Source organism: Caenorhabditis briggsae (assembly GCF_000004555.2).
Source record: "Caenorhabditis briggsae complete genome, chrV, whole genome shotgun sequence".
NCBI lineage: Eukaryota > Metazoa > Nematoda > Chromadorea > Rhabditida > Rhabditidae > Caenorhabditis > Caenorhabditis briggsae.
In genome coordinates this window covers 18,892,864-18,911,439 of record NC_013488.2, presented here as the reverse complement: position 1 = coordinate 18,911,439, position 18,576 = coordinate 18,892,864, and the positions used below count along the sequence as shown (strand labels likewise).

At 37.3% G+C, this 18,576-nt stretch overlaps 4 protein-coding genes across 4 annotated transcripts; 1 reads left to right on the top strand and 3 right to left on the bottom strand.

The window, feature by feature from the left end:
* Positions 1–1,679: 1,679 nt before the first annotated feature.
* On the bottom strand, positions 1,680–7,163 carry Cbr-elp-1 (the record flags this gene model as incomplete). The annotated part of the gene is made up of 13 exons (XM_045238600.1): positions 1,680–1,900; positions 1,948–2,242; positions 2,755–3,068; positions 3,158–3,455; positions 4,070–4,547; positions 4,821–4,971; positions 5,146–5,211; positions 5,264–5,361; positions 5,596–5,676; positions 5,741–6,098; positions 6,405–6,504; positions 6,553–6,638; positions 7,082–7,163. The coding sequence occupies 13 exons, from the start codon at positions 7,161–7,163 to the stop codon at positions 1,680–1,682; spliced, it is 2,628 nt and encodes an 875-aa protein (XP_045092988.1).
* Positions 7,164–14,239: 7,076 nt separating this feature from the next.
* On the bottom strand, positions 14,240–16,344 carry Cbr-exos-7 (the record flags this gene model as incomplete). Its single annotated transcript, XM_045238599.1, has 3 exons — positions 14,240–14,534; positions 15,280–15,619; positions 16,056–16,344. The coding sequence occupies 3 exons, from the start codon at positions 16,342–16,344 to the stop codon at positions 14,240–14,242; spliced, it is 924 nt and encodes a 307-aa protein (XP_045092987.1).
* A 1,072-nt stretch (positions 16,345–17,416) lies between these two features.
* Positions 17,417–18,154, bottom strand: Cbr-mrps-12 (the record flags this gene model as incomplete). The annotated part of the gene is given in 5 exon segments (XM_002638491.1): positions 17,417–17,515; positions 17,564–17,691; positions 17,852–17,951; positions 18,003–18,044; positions 18,050–18,154. Coding segments are annotated over 5 exon segments (474 nt in total).
* On the top strand, positions 17,463–17,606 carry CBG27323 (the record flags this gene model as incomplete). Its single annotated transcript, XM_045238598.1, has 1 exon — positions 17,463–17,606. The coding sequence occupies one exon, from the start codon at positions 17,463–17,465 to the stop codon at positions 17,604–17,606; it is 144 nt and encodes a 47-aa protein (XP_045098452.1).
* Positions 18,155–18,576: the final 422 nt, after the last annotated feature.

The window sequence follows — 18,576 nt, the reverse complement described above, 5'->3', positions numbered from 1 at the left end:
TGTCGTGTAGACGAATTTTAAATCGCCATGGGGATCATTGAAATGTAGGAGTATGGTGGTCTCGCTAGCCCATAGGTACCATGTCTTCTAATCGTCTCCCGAATAGTCTCGAATTCTTTAACCGTCAGCTCCTGTCCGCTACTTTCGGATCCTCCTGCGAACGATCGGCTGTCATTTCCGAGCCTCTGGTAAGGTTGATAGTTCATCGTCTGGAAAAATAGTTGCTTTTATATAGGGGAAGAACAAAGAGAAGAGGATTATGTAAATATTTGAATATAACAAATATTTAGATATTTAGAGAGGGCGGGAGTTAAAAAAAACAACAAGTCTGGACAAACATGGGGTTTGTGGACTTTTCTAATGAAACAGAGGTAGGGCTGAGTCTCTGCCTCTAAACTCCACCCACTCCCATCCGACTTCCCCTGCGCATCGCCCTATCCCTCCGCAGGCGCCTACAGTAACCCTGACACGCCCCGGTGTGAGAAGCCCTAAGAATCGCTAAGGTGAGAAGTTCATGACCTTGGAGTTGATAAAAACCCCGAAATTTCAGATTTAGCCCAAGTTCCAGCTGATGAACTCCCATGGGGTGTGAGAAAGGGGTTGGGCAGGGTTCCGAATAAATAAATAGAAATTGAATAAATATTTGGCTTCTTGTGCGCAAGGACGCCCTGCCCCCCTCACTCAGGACCCCTTCTTGTGAACATACAAACATTTTCCATCCATTTTCACCACTTTTTTACATCTCGGGCATGATGTGCTCCTGGATTTTCTACTTCTTTGTGTTCTGTACAATGATTAGGATTATTGTGATTAGTAGTACTGTATCTATAAGAAATTAGTTATCTCGCAGAAAAATAAAAAAATCTTGATTCATGAACCTCAAGCTTTTGAGGCCTGGCAGCCGTTCGGGTAGCACTATCAGAGCATTTACGGTAATTTTTGGAACAGGCTAATGTTCGCCATAGGCTAAATGTTTGGCAATATCCAATCACTCTTCTGGCACCCAAAAAACAGTACAATTATAAATCCAAGCAGTACCTGGAACCATCATGACCTGTTGATTCCCATATCATTTTTCCAGACAACGTAACCTCTTCGCCTTTTCTCACTTATTGTGCAACCTAGCTTTATGACCCGAATACACCTTCCCACTATTATGGAATCTGGGTCATTGTCCGGTTAAAGGACTCACACTAGTGTGAAAAGATAACACTCCAATCAACAGAGAAGAGGCAAGAGGTGCACCAACATTTTCATTTTATCGTATCTATAGAAAATTAAAGATATTGTGGTTCACATGCATCACTGATAGTAATGATAAGAATGTGAAGAATTGGCAGCGTGCCAAGGTTTTTCAAAACCTGTGACACTATGTGGTTGACCCAGATCTGCCGGGATGAATCAAGAGTCTTGAAAAAAACTGTTCACTGCCACACAACGGGACGTCTTCTAGCTCACTTGGAATGGTGACTCTTGACCACCCGCAGAGCAAGTTTCCGACAAGAGAGCGCCTACAAACATGTTGCATGGGAAAATGAAAACGGTGTGGAAAGTAGTAGTAGGATGCATGGAATGGTGTCACGGTATGTACAAACAAAGTTGCATTGAGATGAGGGAGTGTATGGGTCATTAGGGCACTCAATGAACAAGTGGAAGATTGAAATTAATACATGGGATATTCATTCTAAACTCCACTCAAAAATAGAATTATCAGTTGGCGAACAGGAGAACAATTGATACTTTGTATTAAATGCCACACTTTTCACAAGCTTTCCATGTCCCAAAAGTTCTACAAATCCAGCTGTAACACTTGTCACTGGACTTGAGTAGACTCGAATCGTTCCGTTTTCCATTCCAACCGCCACAAGTTCATCGTTCTGGGATACTGTAGAGACTTGACCTGGAAATTTTGAAATTCGAAATTCGCTTTCTTCATTCAGGACTCACCATTAGAGGAATGCGCCACTAGTGCTGTTTCAAAACCAATCTTCACTCGAGAACTAGCCCATTTTACATCTCTCACTGTACTTCCATCGCAGATCTCCCCATTCTTTGACCAGAATAGTAAATGCGCTCCAGTGGATTGAGCTCGCAGATATTGAGCGTCTGTTGAAAAGTCAATTGCGATCAATGGAGATGGAAGATGATGGATTCGAGAGATAACGAGCAAGTTTTTGGAAGCATCGATGCGGTAGACAGTGAGAGAGGGTTCCTGGAAATATAAAATGTAAGCAATAGAAGGCTACTTACCCTTTGAGCTCAATCATCTCTATTTCTATGAAAGATATAAAAAATGTGTCACTGATAAAAGATATTGGTGATATAATGATAAATAATTTTCCAGTTGATTACTTTTTGACATATATTTTAGGAACCGAGATAATTGAGCTCAAAATTTACGTATAACGTGGTGTGCTTCCTATTAGAGAAGTTACGGTACTTGCGCTTTGAGCTAAATTATCTCGGCTCCTATGGGAGATACCAGCATTCTGTCAACTGATATAATGTTTTTCGTAACTTAATCAATAATAGAGCATTTTTGTAGTTGACAACTTTTTTGTGCAAACGCGCCCTGATGAGATATGAAGCATCGCACCTCTATACAATGGAGGAGACGAAGCCCACCCTTTCCACGTAGCATACCTCATTAGAGCGCGTTTGCACAAGAAAGTCGTCAACTACAAAAATGAAGCTCTATTTCAATTATATTCTATTTCAAGTATATTCTGAAAATTTCAGCCCTGCGCTTCTTACCTTAGTCGCCACTGCGAACGTTCCTCCAACTGGTGTAAACTTGACAGCTGTAATCGCCGCGGTCCCCTCCTTCTTCTCCTCAATAGTCTGTTGCTTCGGAATATTGATCACATTCCAAAGCCCACCAGCGAATCCCAAGATGATGTGTGTATGTGTAGCATCCACATCAACACACTCTACAGAATCCATGAACTTTTTGGAGAATTCAATTTTCTTCTCCAGATGATTCCAAATGCGTACAGTACCACATTGGGAGGTAGTGATCAGTTTGGCATCGCCACAGGTTAGAAGAGATGTTAGGTCTCCTGGGTCTCCTTCATCAAACTTGCTAGATTCGCTGGATTGTCTAGATTTCCATGTAGCAAGGTGTTTGAAGACGTTCCGATGACCAAATCCGTCCCACTTTGAAGTATGACACGTGGAAAGCCCTTCTCATCTGGCAGCTCAATTGGTCTTCTCGAGCGGACTAGATCATTAACATCCCATTCCGAAATCATACGATCTTTTCCACCGGATAATAATTTTCCAGACTTTGCTAGTGCTAAGGAGTAGACACCGCCGGGATGAACCGAATGGGCTTGTTTGATGGTCTTGCATGTTCTCGGATCCCAAATTGAGATAGTTCCGTTTGAATCGCCAGTCACCACTTGTCCGTCAGCACCGAAGCATAGACTCAACACGGTTTTTGGTTTGTCTCGACCCTGAAATCTTCCATGATTATATGTATACCGTAAAACCTGTAATAGAAGTGCCCCTGACTTTCAACTTTGAGCCCATTTATCTCGGTTCCTGATAAAGATGTAAAAAATTTGTCAACTAATAAATTGTTGCTGCTATCATGATAAACAATTTATCCGTTGACACATTTTTGATATCTTTATCAGGAACCGAGATAATTGAGCTCAAAGTTGAAAGTCAGGGGGCACTTCTGTTACAGGTTTTACGGTATTTGGCAAGACTTGGGCAAAACCTTGCAGATCAAATATTGAAATCGGACAGAAATAAGAAATTTTGGATTTTTAGGAACTTGGAGATTTCCAAAAAACTTCTCAAATCCTGAACTTCATTTTAGTTCAAAAAGCAACGTTCTAGCACTTCTAGAAGCCGAGATACAGCCTTTCGAAGTTTTGGAGAGACGCAGGCAGTTCGAGCGTCTTGTCATCTGCGTCTCTAGCCCTCCAAAACTTCAAATGACCGTATCTCGGCTCCCAGGGGCCCTAGGAAAGTGATTTTTGTACCGAAATCTCTAGTTTTTGTTGCTCTTTCTTTTGGATGGATCAAAAACTCTGGACCATTTTCAGAAAAAATCCCCCACCTCAAAAGTGGCAACAGTCTTGACCAAAACTCCAGTAGCCGGATCATAATTAAAGAACGAGAAATGCCCTTTTCCATACACAACTATCAAATTTCTAATAGTCGGATGCCATTTGCACTCAAAAACCAGATCATTCGCTGCCTTCACTTCTCCACATCGCTTTCCTTTCTGCCAATTCCAAACCGATAGCGTATGCTTCAGCGAATCATCCACCACCGCCAACGAACTTCCAGAATCGGTTCTAGAAAATGCCACGTGGCAAATGCCCTTTTCAAAACCAGTGAGAATCATTAGGGTGGTGAGTTTAACGGTGTCCCATATTCTAACATGAGCTTCTGTGTGTTCCATTTCCAGTTGTTTCACCAGCTCTTCCGGAGATTCCACTGGAGAAGTGTGCTCAGTTTTTAGCGCTTTTTCCGATGAGTGACAGGATGATTGACCGGATGCCACGAGGATTTTGTTAGGGTGAAGTGCGATGCTGAAAAACCTCTAATAGAAGAGCCTCCTAACTGTTAGGGCTCTATGCCGGCTGAGCTACGCGGTCGGCTGCCGACTTCTAAACCACCTATCAACTTTGAACTCAATTATCTCGGTTCCCATGAGAGATATCAAAAATCTTTCAACTGATAAAATATTGCTGATATTATGACAAACAATTTATCAGTTAACAACTTTTCCGCATCATTGACAGGATTCAAGATAATTGAGCTCAATGGTCTTCTATTACAGTGTTTTAGGTAGTCAAACAAACCATTTAACATCACAAGTATGTCCATGGTAGATCCTTTGACTTCTATCATCACCAACAATGTTCATCAAAATCACCATGTTCGCTGAGAAGAACACTAGCTCTCCAGTTGGCAATGCTTCGATATTTGACCTTACATCCTTTCCCCGGTAGCCTGCAAAAATTTACTCTTAGAAGCCAACTTTGAACTTCTATATCTCATTTCCTGTCAGTGATTTCAAAAAATTGTCAACTGAGAAAATATTGCTGATAACATGATAAATAAGTTATCAGTTAAAACATTTTTGATATCTCTCATAGGAACCAAGATAATTGAACTCAAACTTACTATACACATGCTTCAATGTGGCCTTCACACTTGGCGGGTCTTGATCTGCCGTTGGATCAATGTTCTCTGAAAATTCATTTTTTACTTTTCTGTGTTTCCTGGCTGATTTTCAACCAACCATATCCGGTGGGCACTGGAACATGTACCGATTTTCCGGAAATGAAAATTGGCAAATAGTCGTTTCCAGTGGAAAATTGGCAAGCTCTATTGTTCCGCCTGAAACTAGGATGATGAGTTTTTGAAGTAATATATAGCACCAACGTTGAGCCAATTTATCTCGATTCTTGTCAAAAATAGGAAAAAGTTGTTAATTGATAAATTGTTTATCATAATATCACTAACATTTTATCATTTTACACATTTTTGATATCTCTCAAAGGAACCGAGATAATTGAAATCAAACTTGACAGCATATGTTTTACAGGGGTGCTCTAGAAAAAAGTCACACACCGCAAGATAGAAGACGTGCTCGGATTTCTGGAAACAATTGAGCAAAGGGATAGAAGTGAAGGGCTGGATTGCCGGTGGGTGCTAAAAATTCCATGCGTACACACAAAGAAAAACACTCAAAAATCAAAAAAAAACATGATCTTACGTTGACAATCTCCTCACACTATTCACAATCGGATTCATAGTGATAGTCGTGGCACTTGTGCTGGCTTCCGAGGACGTGGATAGTCTTCTGAACCTCTCCGTATCCTTCATGTCATGAGTGGACACCCATTTCCTCATTGGCGATCCTCGCGCCGATTTTCCAACGGACACATTGACCATATCACTGCCACGTGTTGGAGGACGACGAGGCATCTGAGCGACGTCTTCGGTGCTGCTCATTCCGTTGATATAGATGGATTTGGAGTTTTGGGAATGGGATTGACGTGGAAGAGAAGAGGGGTGTTGAGAGGATGGGCTCACAGAGTAGGTACTTTTGGAGCCGGAGATTCGGCGGGGTACTGGAAAGTTGGATTTTGATTAAACACCCTCACTAAGAAATTTTCTCAATAAGAAATATTATCACTAATAGTCAGCCGGTATCGGCGCTGTACCCCTGATCTGTTCCTCATGGCGATGTCCTTACTAAGAAAGATTCTCACTAAGGATGATTCTTATTGAGAAAAATCATTACTAAAATATCTTTATCAAGGAGGATCTCACTCGGGAGGATTTTTTTCATCACTAAGAAATTTCCTCACTAAGAAAGATCCTCACTAATAGTCAAACGGGTCCTTTAAGTCCCAAAATTTGAATTAGTAACTTACAAGAGTTATATCCCGATGACACTGGGGATTTCGACTTTTCCTGAACCTCCAAATTTTGCAAGCGCCGCAGAATTTCCACTGTCGAGCTTTGCAGTAAAACCTGGATATGGGATTACTGGAATAATGGCTGAAAGATGGAAAAACTCACAATTTCATTTCTCTGCGCTACCACAATTTTCTCCAGCTCCTCAACTCGACTTCGAAGACGATCGTTTTCAGATAGGATTAGTTCATCTGGAAGTTTCGCTTTTGGAAGTTCATACTTCTCAAATTGAAGGGGTTATCATCTAAAACTCACAAAAATTGGCTCCCCTTGGCTGTTGGGTTTGTACCTGGGACCGGAGAGTACAGAAACCCGGAACATTGAACATTCTAGAGCAGAATGGGACAAAAAGTAAAAAGAAGCCGAAGAATATAAATAGTTTTCTCTCTATGCTTAGAAATGCATTCGGATGAGTCTATACTTAGAGATTCATGGAGATTCTGAAGAACGCTTTAGAAAGAAAAGGACGCCTTTTGAAACGTCTTCTTTATCTTTTTAGCTTTAATTGAAACTTTGAAATGCACAACGTTAGGTTTTTTGTGTGTCTCTAATCCTCTCTAGGACCAAACAAAAGCATAGAAGACATAACAAAAGAAGGAGCAAAAGAAAAAGAATGTAAAAAGAGGGAAATTACCTTCCTCAACCTCTTCAAACTCTTCTTCTGGCAGCACGTCGGATATAATTGACGACGACGACCAGCCGTTGCTTATTGACATTGGGAAGACGGACCAACTATTTGTTTTCTGCAACTTTTTTTTTTGAGAATTCAGGTTTTGAAATGAATCTAGTAAGATTAAACGGAATAGAGTTTAGAGAAAAATGGAGCCTCAGTACTGGATTGAAGCCCTCTATACGTGCACTTTGAGCCTATATATCTCGGTTACTATGAAAGGTATTAAAAATTTGTTAACTAATAAAATATTTGTGATATTATGATAAACAAATTATCAGTTGACAAATTTTTGATATCTCTTAAATGAACCGAGATAATTGATCTCCAAGGAAACGTATAGGATGGGCTTCTATTGTTACGATAAACGGTCAGCTTGGAGTTGTGTAGCTAGAAATTTCAGAAATTACACACCATATGTAAAACCTTATTTTCATAGTTAACAATTTTCGAAAAATATACTGCCAACCTCTAATAGAAGAGCACTTTTATTCCTTTAAATTTCACATTCATGATGGTTTTCTATTTTTTTGGATTTTCTTTTGTAGCAGGTTATTTGCTACATTTTACAAAAAAGTTGACGCTTCAGCTCTATTTTTAAAACAGTTACATTCAAAAAAAAACTAAAAGGGGATAGATTCATGGCCAGCGAAGTATCTCGGTTCCTATGAGAGATGTCGAAAATGTGTCAACTGATAAAACGTTGCTGATATTATGACAAATATTTTATTAGTTTACAGCTTTCTTATATCTCTTACAGAAACTAAGATATATAAGCTTAAGATTGACGGTTTGAGTGGGCTTCTATTAGAGCAAGTACGGTAGAGGGCGGCCCTAACTCTTAACTTTGAGCTCAATTATCTCGATTCCTATAGGAGCTATTGAGAAGCTTTTAACTAATAAAATATTTGTGATATTATGATAAACATTTTATCAGTTGACAACCTTTTGATATCTCTTACAAGAAATGAGATAGTTGAGCTCCAAGTTGAAGGTTTGGGTGAACTTCTATTAGAGTAAGTACGGTCAACGTTGAGCTCAATTATCTCGATTCCTATAAGAGCTATTAAAAAGTTGCCAACTGATAAAATGTTTATTATATTATGATAAACAATTTAATAGTTAACAACTATTTGATATCATTCGAAGGAAGCGAGATATATTGGCTCAGAGCTGACGACTGGGGCTGCCTTTCTATTACAGGTTTAATGGTATTTGTAGAACTAGAAAAGTCTCTGAAATTTTCAAACTAGCCGGGAAGTACTAAATGATTTTTAGACACTTACATTTAACCATTTTCAATTAAAAACAAAATTTAAAATATGCCAAAAAAGGTATGGTTTGTGAACTCTAGAAAAAAGCCCCACCCAAAAAATGCTACGAATTCAGAAGACAGAAGTCATCATGCTACAAAAAAAAGAAACTGATAGTCTATTCAGTTTTACGATCGCCCACAAAAAGTACAACATTCCACAACTAATTCGATGTTCTAATTTCTGATTCCAATAATTTCCTTTTTCGCGAATTTTTTCGAGGAATTTCATTAGGCAGAATTATAAAACAGATGAGGAGGAGGACCGGAAGAAGAAATAGAAAAGGGCAAAAATGTGAAGAAGCGCAATATGTAATGGGTTGGAAAAGGGAGGGGAACTGAGAACAAAAAAACATGTAATTGATGATGACAAGCGAATAGGAATAGAGACACGAAGAAGAAAGAAATGATCGGAATTCCTTCAAATGACTAATTATCTGAGGAACACCCCTCTGAAATGGAAGTGGTCAGAGATTATTATGTTAGTTTAGAGAATTAGGAAGGTATTTTGGGAATTCGAATTACTATAATAAAACTTGTAATAGAAGGGCACCCTAACTTTTGGTTTTGAGTCATCTTTTCGCCCGTTTGACCACTGCAGGCTTCCCTCTAATAGAAAGTTCCTTACACCGTCAACTTTGAGCCCATATATCTATTTTCCTGTGAAAGATATCTAAAAGTTGTCAACTAACAAAATGTTCATATTTTACAGGCTCTACGGTAGTAAAAAAGAAAGAAAAAAGTTTTTGCTACGTTTTCAGCCAAGCACTGTAATTCAAAAAATAAATAGACAAAAAGGGGGAGAAATTCGTCAATAGAAAGAAACACACACAAAAAAATGTTTGGTCTTCAATTGATAAGAAATTGAAAGAAGAAAATTGGGAGACGCGGGGTGTCAATGAGCCATTTATCAGAAGAAAACTGGAGACAGAGAGGAGAGAATAGATGGAAAAATACCAGGAGAGAAGAAAGAAAGCAAGTTTTCGAAATTGCTGGAACATCGTAAAAAAACTAACTAAGCTATTTTCAAAAAGGTCGTAAATTATGCGAAAAAAAACTAAGGTGCACCCCAATGGATTTAATACTGAAAAAAAGAGTCCATAACTTTTTTGAGAGGTGCAAGGGCTCAAAAAGAATCATATCACTGTAATCAGCACGTTTGAAAGTACTAGGGACCAGAGTTTTAGAAAATTCTCAAAAAAAGCCAATATGAAAGCACCTCTTTTGTAAGAAAATTTTCACTGATAAATTGTTTATCATGAAATTACCAATATTTTATCAGTTGACAACTTTTTGATATCTTTCACAGGAAGCAAGATAATTAAGCTCAAAATGCACGTGGGCTTGAGTCACCCCCCCCCTTTAATTGAACCTTTGAGCTTCATTATCTCGGTCCCTGTAAAAGATATTGAAAACTTTTCAACTAACAAAATATTACTGATATTATGATAAACATTTAATCAGTTGACAATTTTTCGATATCTTTTACAGAAACCGAGATAGTTTAGCTGAAAGTGCACATTTAGTGTGGGCTTGAGTACCCTCCCTAATAGAGCCTTCGAGCTATGATATCTTGCTTCCTGTAAGCGCTATCAAGAAGTTTTAACTAACAAAACACTCCTGTTATCATGATAAACAATTAATCAGTTGACAACTTTTTGATATCTTTTACAGGAAGCGAGCAAAATAGGCTCAAAGTTGCAGGCTTCTTTGCGGGTCATTCTATCAGAGGGTTTATGCCTCCTCCTAAACTTGCCCTTTGAGCTCTACTATCTCGGTCCCTGTAAGCGCTATCAAAAAATTTATAACTAACAATATGTTTTTCACCTTATGATAAGCATTTTATCAGTTGACAATTTTTCGATACCTTTCACAGGAACCGAGATAGTTTAGCTCAAAGTTAACACACCCATTTCAAACTATACATTGAAAACTGGGAATCTCAAATCAAAAGTGTAGAAAACTTTTTGGGGGGAATAGGCGGAAAATGTCAATTATTACGAACGTTTTATGATCTCTCTGCGCCTCATCTTATTATTATAAAGTCTCTGCGTCTCCTCGTTTCCAATACTCTCTCAACATCTTGATCCGAACGGCGACAACTGTTCCGGCGCAGCAGAAGCAGAACAGTTGAATATCTTTATCTGCGTTTTGCAATCAGACAAGAAGAAGATAGGAATTTTGGTATTTTATGTGTTCTAAATAGAAGAAGAATTTTGCAAAATATAGGGAACAGGAAGAAATTGAAAGTGGGAATATGATGAAAGAAACGGAAATCGAGAAAAAAAGAGATAGATGCCAATAGACAGGTGTTTGAAAGAGTGAAAAGTTTTGAAGTTTTTGCTGCTAGATGAACATGATCAAACAGCCCACACAATAAAAAAACGTATATTGACAAAAAAAACATAAATTTTATTTCATATGTACTGCCAAGTATTTTTGTTGGACGATGGTAGTACTCAATGTTCCCAAATTAAACGGAATTCTCAATTTTCATAATTTTACAAAATTCCAAACATTCTGAATTTTTGGAATTTTCTAAATTTTTGAATTTTTGAAATTCACAAAATTCTCAATTTCCAAGTTTCAGAATTTTAGAAAATTAGGAATTTCGAAAAAGTGAGAATTCCAAATTTCTGAAAATTCCAGAAACTCAGAAATTCGGAAACTCGGAAACTCCGTAATTCGGAAATTCCGAAATTCAGAATTTTTGAAAATTCCAGAAATTTCAAAAAACTCAGAAAACCAGAAAAAAAAATGAAAATTTAATTCTTGATAAATCGCAAAAATCTGGAATTTTTTTTTAAATTTCAGTTTTTGAATTACTGTAAAACCTGTATTAGAAGAGCCCCTCTAATAGAAGGGACCTCCGAGAGGGGCTTGGAAGAATACAAGGGCCCCCCGTAATAGAAGGGCCCTATCCGACCTCTCTCTCTGCGCGAGCCTTATTGCTCCCCCCAGGCACCTACAGTAGTCTCGAAGACACGTCCAATTGAGAGAAACCTAAGAAATGCTAAGGCGGGAAAAAATTTTAGTTAGCCCAAGTTCCAGTTGATGACCTCCTATAGACTGTGAGAAAAATGGAAATAAGATAAATTGAAAGTTAGAACGGTCAGTAGTTAAGGTTGCTTGCAAGCCACAGTGGTCAATATTTGTCTGAAAATTTGAGAATATACTGAACACAATTACCGTAAAACCTGTATTAGAAAGGCCCCTTTAATAGAAGGGCCCCTCTAATAGAAGGGCCCTCCAAGAGGGGCTTGGGAGAATACAAGGCCCCCGTAATAGAAGGGCCCTCTGGGAAAAAGCCCCCGCTTCAACATATGTTTTGAAATTCGAGAATTTCCCTTCTTTTTCAGTGGAAAATATTCTGGGAACAATCCACAATTTAATAAAAATTCGTCGAAACTTTATTTTTCGATAAAAATCTTATTAAATTTTTGGTGAAATTGGCAGATTTTGATGAAAAATTTCGGAAAAAAACAGGCTGGAAAAATAGAAAGGCCCCCTCTAATTGAAGGGCCCTCCAAAGGTACCTTGAAAATATAGAATGGGCCGACCTTTCTAATACAGGTTTTACAGATTTTCACTATTGATTTGTTTTTTCTTTTTCGAAAAATTCTACCTTTTCCATTTTTCAGTTCAAAAAAAACCGAAAAACCAGCAATAGAAACGCCCCGCCCCCACACCCACACGGCTAAGTTTGAGCTCATTTATCTCAAGTCCTATGCAACATATCAAAAAAAAGTGTCAACTATTAATTTTTTTATATCATGATAAACATTTTATCAGTTGACACCTTTTTCGTATCTTTGACAGGAGCTGAGAAAAATTGATTCTGTTCTAGTGATCCCTCTTTTCTCTTCCAGTATGAGCCGTGGACCAATTGAGAATCTCAAGTTTTCCTCTATTTTTCAAATTTCCAGCCATTTTTATTGATTAGGGTCCATCCTTTTTTTTTCCTTGCGTTTTTCTTTTTCGAGTAGTAGTTATTCTAGAATTTTTAGTGAGTTTTTCTTCTTTTGTTTTTCCTGTTTCGTCTCTTCCTTCTTTCAAAACTACAGATAATTTTTCAAATGCTAAAAGACCAAATTAATAGAAAAATGTTGTTCTTGAAAACACTGAAAATGATCTCGAAAGCCTAGAAAATTGTGCACTCTCCAGGGAATGGTGGTTTGCGGAAAATCCTTGGCGGTGTTCCTTCATTGTTCCCGATCGATAACAAAGGGTCAAAAGAGGCGAATCAGGTCATCTATTGTCTTTTCCTCTTCACCCTGTCACATGCATGTCAAAACATTTTCTAAAATTTGAAAATTTGTAAAATTATGAAACTTGGAAATTGAGAATTTTGTGAATTTCAAAAATTCAAAAATTTAGAAAATTCCAAAAATTCAGAATGTTTGGAATTTTGTAAAATTATGAAAATTGAGAATTCCGAAAATTCTGAAACTCTGTAAATACAAAAAATTCCCAAATTTTGAAATTTTGAAAAGTTGATAATTCCAAATTTTCTTAAATTCTCACTTTTTCGAAATTCCTAATTTTCTAAAATTTTGAAAATTTAAAATTTTGTAAAATTATGAAAATTGGAAATTGAAAATTTTGTGAATTTCAAAAATTCAAAAATTTAGAAAATTCCAAAAATTCAGAAAGTTGTCGGTTTATTGCTCCCTAATTACTTATCTGATGACGCAAACAGTACCTATGACGTTTGAAAAGGGGCGGAGTTTCCCACGGGAAGAATTAGGCCAAGTGTGCTAAGCCCCGCCCCCTTTTCTCCCTATAAAAAAAATCAGTTTAGTTGTTCAAGGTTTGGGAGGCAGGTCTGCGTGGGCAATGGGCTGGTGGTCTAGTCGGTCAGTGTTCTACGGTTCACTGGAAGGCAGCATCACTAGAACAGGGCACGCCACTCATGCTGAGGATCAGACTGCGAACAATGGGGTTGCTGGTTGGTTTTTTCCCCGGTAAAAAATAATTTTCCTTTTCTATGTACTGAGCCTCTACGTGGCGAAAGGGATCAGCAGACTACATTTGTCTGGCTAATCCAGTACACAAATCTGAAGAAAATCCGGTTTAACTATAAATCCTTATTCCAGCTCATGGTCCAAAAAAAATCATATCTTAAATAAACTTCCTCTGCTTCCCCGAACAACTAATCATGAAAATTGGACTTTTTCTAGAATTCATAACTTTGTACAAACAGCAGATTTGAGCCTGAAATTTCGAGTCAAAGCTTTAAATTGAACTTAGAACATGTTTTTAATAAAAAATTCAAAAAAAAATTTCAAAAAACAAATAATCTTGCTTCTTTCAGATTAACACCCATTTTTGCGCTGAAAATTTCAGTACTTATAGTTTGGCACTTCCTCTACACGATGACGAAAAATCCCATTCCTATCAGAAAGCTGAAAATTTCCGGCGCGCTTTTCCCCTCTCTCCTATACGCCCTCCGCGTGAATGGAAAGATGTGGGTTGCGTGGTGTAGCGGTAAGAGGGTGACTCGATAGGAGTGCCTTTGCTGGTTCGACCCCCACTGTGTAAAACTTGTTTTGCTTTTTTCGAAACGAATTCCTGATATTCATTGTGGTCCTCTAGGTGACAAATTATACTTTTTCATGAATTTCCGGTGTTTTTTAATAAAATTTTAAAACATGGACTATTGTTTCAAAAGGTTAAAACAGTACAGTTTCACACATTTATGCGTAGAAAAGGCCAGAAAAATGGCGCATCAACAACAAAGAACAACAATAACAAGATAAATGAAAATTGAGGATCTTCGATGATTTTAGAAAGAAAAAGAAAAGGAATTTTCATAGCAAAAACGAGTGTCCGGGCTTCCTCTTCTCCTCAGTCTTCAGTCGCTTCTCAATCGCTTGGTACAGCCCGCCAGCCGTTTTGCTAGCCAACTCGGTCATATCCTGAATGGATTCCATTTCTAGAAGACCTCCTCCGTGCTGTTTGATGCATGTGATATCGTAATCGTCGACGTTGAGATTTTTGGCCACTCCAATTAGAAGCTGTGATCGGATACAACACTCTTCTTCCGGTGAGCAGTCGACGAGATTCGCAGAGCCGATTTTTGAGACTGTCAGAAGCATGGGGCAGCTGAAAAATGATATTTTTGATGTGAAAAAAACATTTATATAGCTTGATTTTGTGCCGAAAATCATTTAGAATCATGTAGATTGTGCAACTGACAAGTTGAAAATTTTTTTCCAAAAAATATAATTTTAATTCTTTTTTTTGTATTTTAGAAATTTTAGGAATTTTTCGGATTTTTGATTTTCGATTTTTTTATAGTTTCAGAATTTCAGAAACTTGGGAATTTTTTGTATTTACAGAGTTTCAAAATTTTCGGAATTCTCAATTTTCATAATTTTACAAAATTCCAAACATTCTAAATTTTTGGAATTTTTTAAATTTTTGAATTTTTGAAATTCACAAAATTCTCAACTTCCAAGTTTCATAATTTTACAAGTTTCAATTTTTAGAAAATTAGGAATTTCGAAAAAGTGAGAATTCCAAACTTCTGAAAATTCCAGAAACTCAGAAATTCGGAAACTCAGAAATTTCAGAAATTCAGAATTTTTGAAAATTCCAGAAATTTCAAAAAACTCAGAAACCAGAAAAAAAAGAAAATTTAATTCATGAAAAGTCGCAAAAATCTGGAATTTTTTTTTAAATTTCAGTTTTTGAATTACCGTAAAACCTGTATTATAAGGGCCCCTCATATAGAAGGGCCGGCTCTTCTAATACAGGTTTTACGGTATTTCAAAATGATTGCCTTATTTTTTTCTCAATTTCTATGTAAATCTTCAGGATTTTTTGAACAAAATCAACCCATAATCACCTCTGAACATCCAATTTCCACATGGCGACCGGCACCTCCTCATCCCTCATATTCCCTCCAGTCCTTGGCCGTTTCAACACAATCGACACCTTTCCTCCGTCATCCGGTGCCACCTCAACTTCTGGAACCTCCAAATCCGACAGTGCGCCTATAATGGCGAGACTACAAGCATCCGGGACACTTCCAGCCCATTGTAACACCGACAGATCCACGTTGATCTTCCATCGATAGCCTTCGGCGAGAAGAGTCTTCGAAAGGTTCGGAAGAATGTCCAAGGATCGGGAGAAGGCGACTTGGAACGCCGCGGAGATCTCCTCACCATACTGATCGCCTCCTTTTCCTGGAAAGATTACTGTAGGTTACTGTAGAATACAAAAAAATAAACCTAAAATAGTCCTAAAATAGCCTCAAATAAGACTAAAATAGGCTGAAATAGGCCTAAAATAGCCTAACAAAGGCCTAAAATGGCCTAAAATAGACCTAAAATAATCTTAAAATAGGCTAAAACAACCTTTAAAATACCTAAAATAGCCTAAAATAGACCTAAAATAGCTTAAAATAGACCTAAAATAGCCTAAAATAGAATCAAAAAGACCTAAAATAGCCTGAAAAGACCTAAAATAGCCAAAGAAAAAACCTAAAATAGCCTAAAATAGACCGAAAATCATCCAAATTCGTGTTAAAACTGAGAAAACCAGTTTTCAAAATTTTAGACCATTTTTGATGATTTTAGGTCTATTTCAGGCTATTTTCTTAATTTTGAATGGAAGCCTAACCTGCAAATTGGCTGCTAGCGTTCGCTGAGAAATCCACGTGGAAGCTCATTGGCTGTTTTGCCTCTTTTTCAGCAGCCGGATCGAATGATTCGAGTTCCAGCTTGATTCCAGCCAAAACGTCGGTAGTCTGTCCTAGCTGCACCCGACACGATCCGTTGGTACCCGAGAGAACACCTCTCTCCAGTACGATTGTCCGGAAATCGGCACACGTTCGTCCGTCGTTCCGAATGTCCTGTTCGACGCCGGAGATCAGGAAGAGCTTCTCGTCGTCGCTGATGTGAACTTCCATTGCTGGAAAAATCGGGAAAAAAAATCAGATAATCCAGACTTGTAATTCTACGAAAAAGCTGATAAAAATGGGGATTTTAGGCTGAGTCTAGTTGAAAATTGGGAAGAAAATCGCAAATTGGACTTTCTAGGGACAATATGAGCTGAAAATTCGGAATTTTTGTAAAATTTCGAACGTTTTGAAACCAAAATTGACCATATTTTGAAAATTGTGATTTTCAGAATTTTTTTTTCTCAGTGTGGGCGGGGCTTAGTGCGAAGTCCCTTAAGGCGCATTTATTTCCTGATTTTTCGCCGAATTTCATCGATTTTGAACTATTTTTTCTTTAAAAAATCACAAAAAATTGAATAGAAATCATGAAAAATCGTTGGAAGATCATGTTTTAAGCAGTTTTTTGCGTTTTTTGGGATTTTTGTATCAAAAATAAGCCGAATGTGACGAAATTTATTGAAAAATCGGATTTTTTCAAAGCAATGTTTCCCGATGTTTCAATCATTTCTATCTTTTTTTGCAGTTTTCTTTGCTATTCTTCCGATTTTTGTAGAAAAAAATTCGAAAAACAATGAAATTTTTTTGAAGAATCAAAAAAAAATTGTATTGTTTTTAGGCAATTTTTCTCGATTTTTTAAAGTAATTTACATTGTTTTATCAAATTTTTTTCGCGATTTTTCGCACTTTTGTCTGAAAATACATCTCAAAACCGTTTAAATCCATCGAAAATCTGAAAAAATAGGCCTGAAAATGCTTTAAGGATTTCTAAGCTCCGCCCACCGTCGAATTTTGGAAAAATAACCTGAAAATCAGAATTTTCAGAATAAAAAGGCAATTCAGGGTCCAAAAATGTCAGAAATTTCACAAAAATTTCAAATTTTTAGCTAATTCTGTCTAAAAAAATCGAAGTTTTGACAAAAAAAAACAGCAAAGCAAGTATAAAATATGGGAATAAAGACCCAATTATATTTTTAAAAAAAGCGAAAAATCAATATTTTTTCAATAAACGGAGAACAATAAACAAAAGAAGAACAAGAAGAAAAACTAGTTTAAATCCTAAAAATTATGAATTTCCAGCTTATTATTTCCGTCCTCCAGCTGGCGCGCAATCGAATTTTCCTCTCACAATGTTGGCTTTGACCGAAATCAAGTCTCGTCGACGTCCTCCTTTAACCAGTACCTACAAAAATAGGGGTCTTTTCTCAAAAAATAAGGAGTCAAATCCTACTTGTGAATGCTCTTGTAAATTGTGTCCAACGTTGGGAATATAGGCACAAACTTCCGCTCCTGTCGATAGTCTCACAATTGCGCATTTTCGATTTCCGGAATTTGGCTTTTTCGGGTGACGAATTACAGCTAAAAGTATCGATTTTTAGGGGCGGGAATTAGAAAAAAAAATATTTTTTTTCCGAAATTTTTTTCAAAATTTTCGGAAAAATTGATCAAAAATTTTCAGTGTTTTTAGGCATTTTTTCGATTTTTTCAGAAAATTTTCAATACGATTTTTGTCCCATACTTTTCAGCACGATTCCCTTGAAATGGCTGTATCCACTGATCGGACTCTTGTCCTTACTGCGCGCACGCCGCTTTGGCGGTCCGTTCCGGTAGTGGATGAACTGAAAATATCGATTTTTCGGGGGTATTTGACCTAAAATAGGGCTGAAAACCTGCAAAAAATTATTGCGCCATGCCGGAAAACTTGTCGAAAACGGGCAGACTGTGCAGCTGATGATGGGAGCAGTGTTGAAGTGGTGGCTCTCAGCGAGCAACTAATTGTGCTCGACAACCCGGTTAGGAGACCTCCGAGACGGGAGAACATCTGGAAATTTGGGATTTTTGGTGGAGAAATCGGTCGATTTTCTCGGTTTTTTGTGTCGAAATTCGTTTAATTTTCCATTTTTCAAGCCAAAAATTGACTTAAAAATCTGAAAATTCGAAATTTTGATGGAAAAAATCGAAAAAAAGGCGGAAATTCCGAATGTTTCTGGACTTTTTTTTTCCAGATTTTTGCTTCGAAATTTGTCTAATTTTCTATTTTTGACTTAAAAATTGACAAAAAAATAATAATAAAATCCGAAAATTTGGGATTTTTGATGGAAAAAATCGGCTAAAATGCCTTTTTTGTACTTTTCTGTGTCGAAATTCGTCTAAATCTCCGTTTTTTAAATCGAAATTCGACTTTAAAAATACGCGAAAAATCGGTCGCTCAAAAAATTGTTCGTCGTAAAATAGAATGCATCG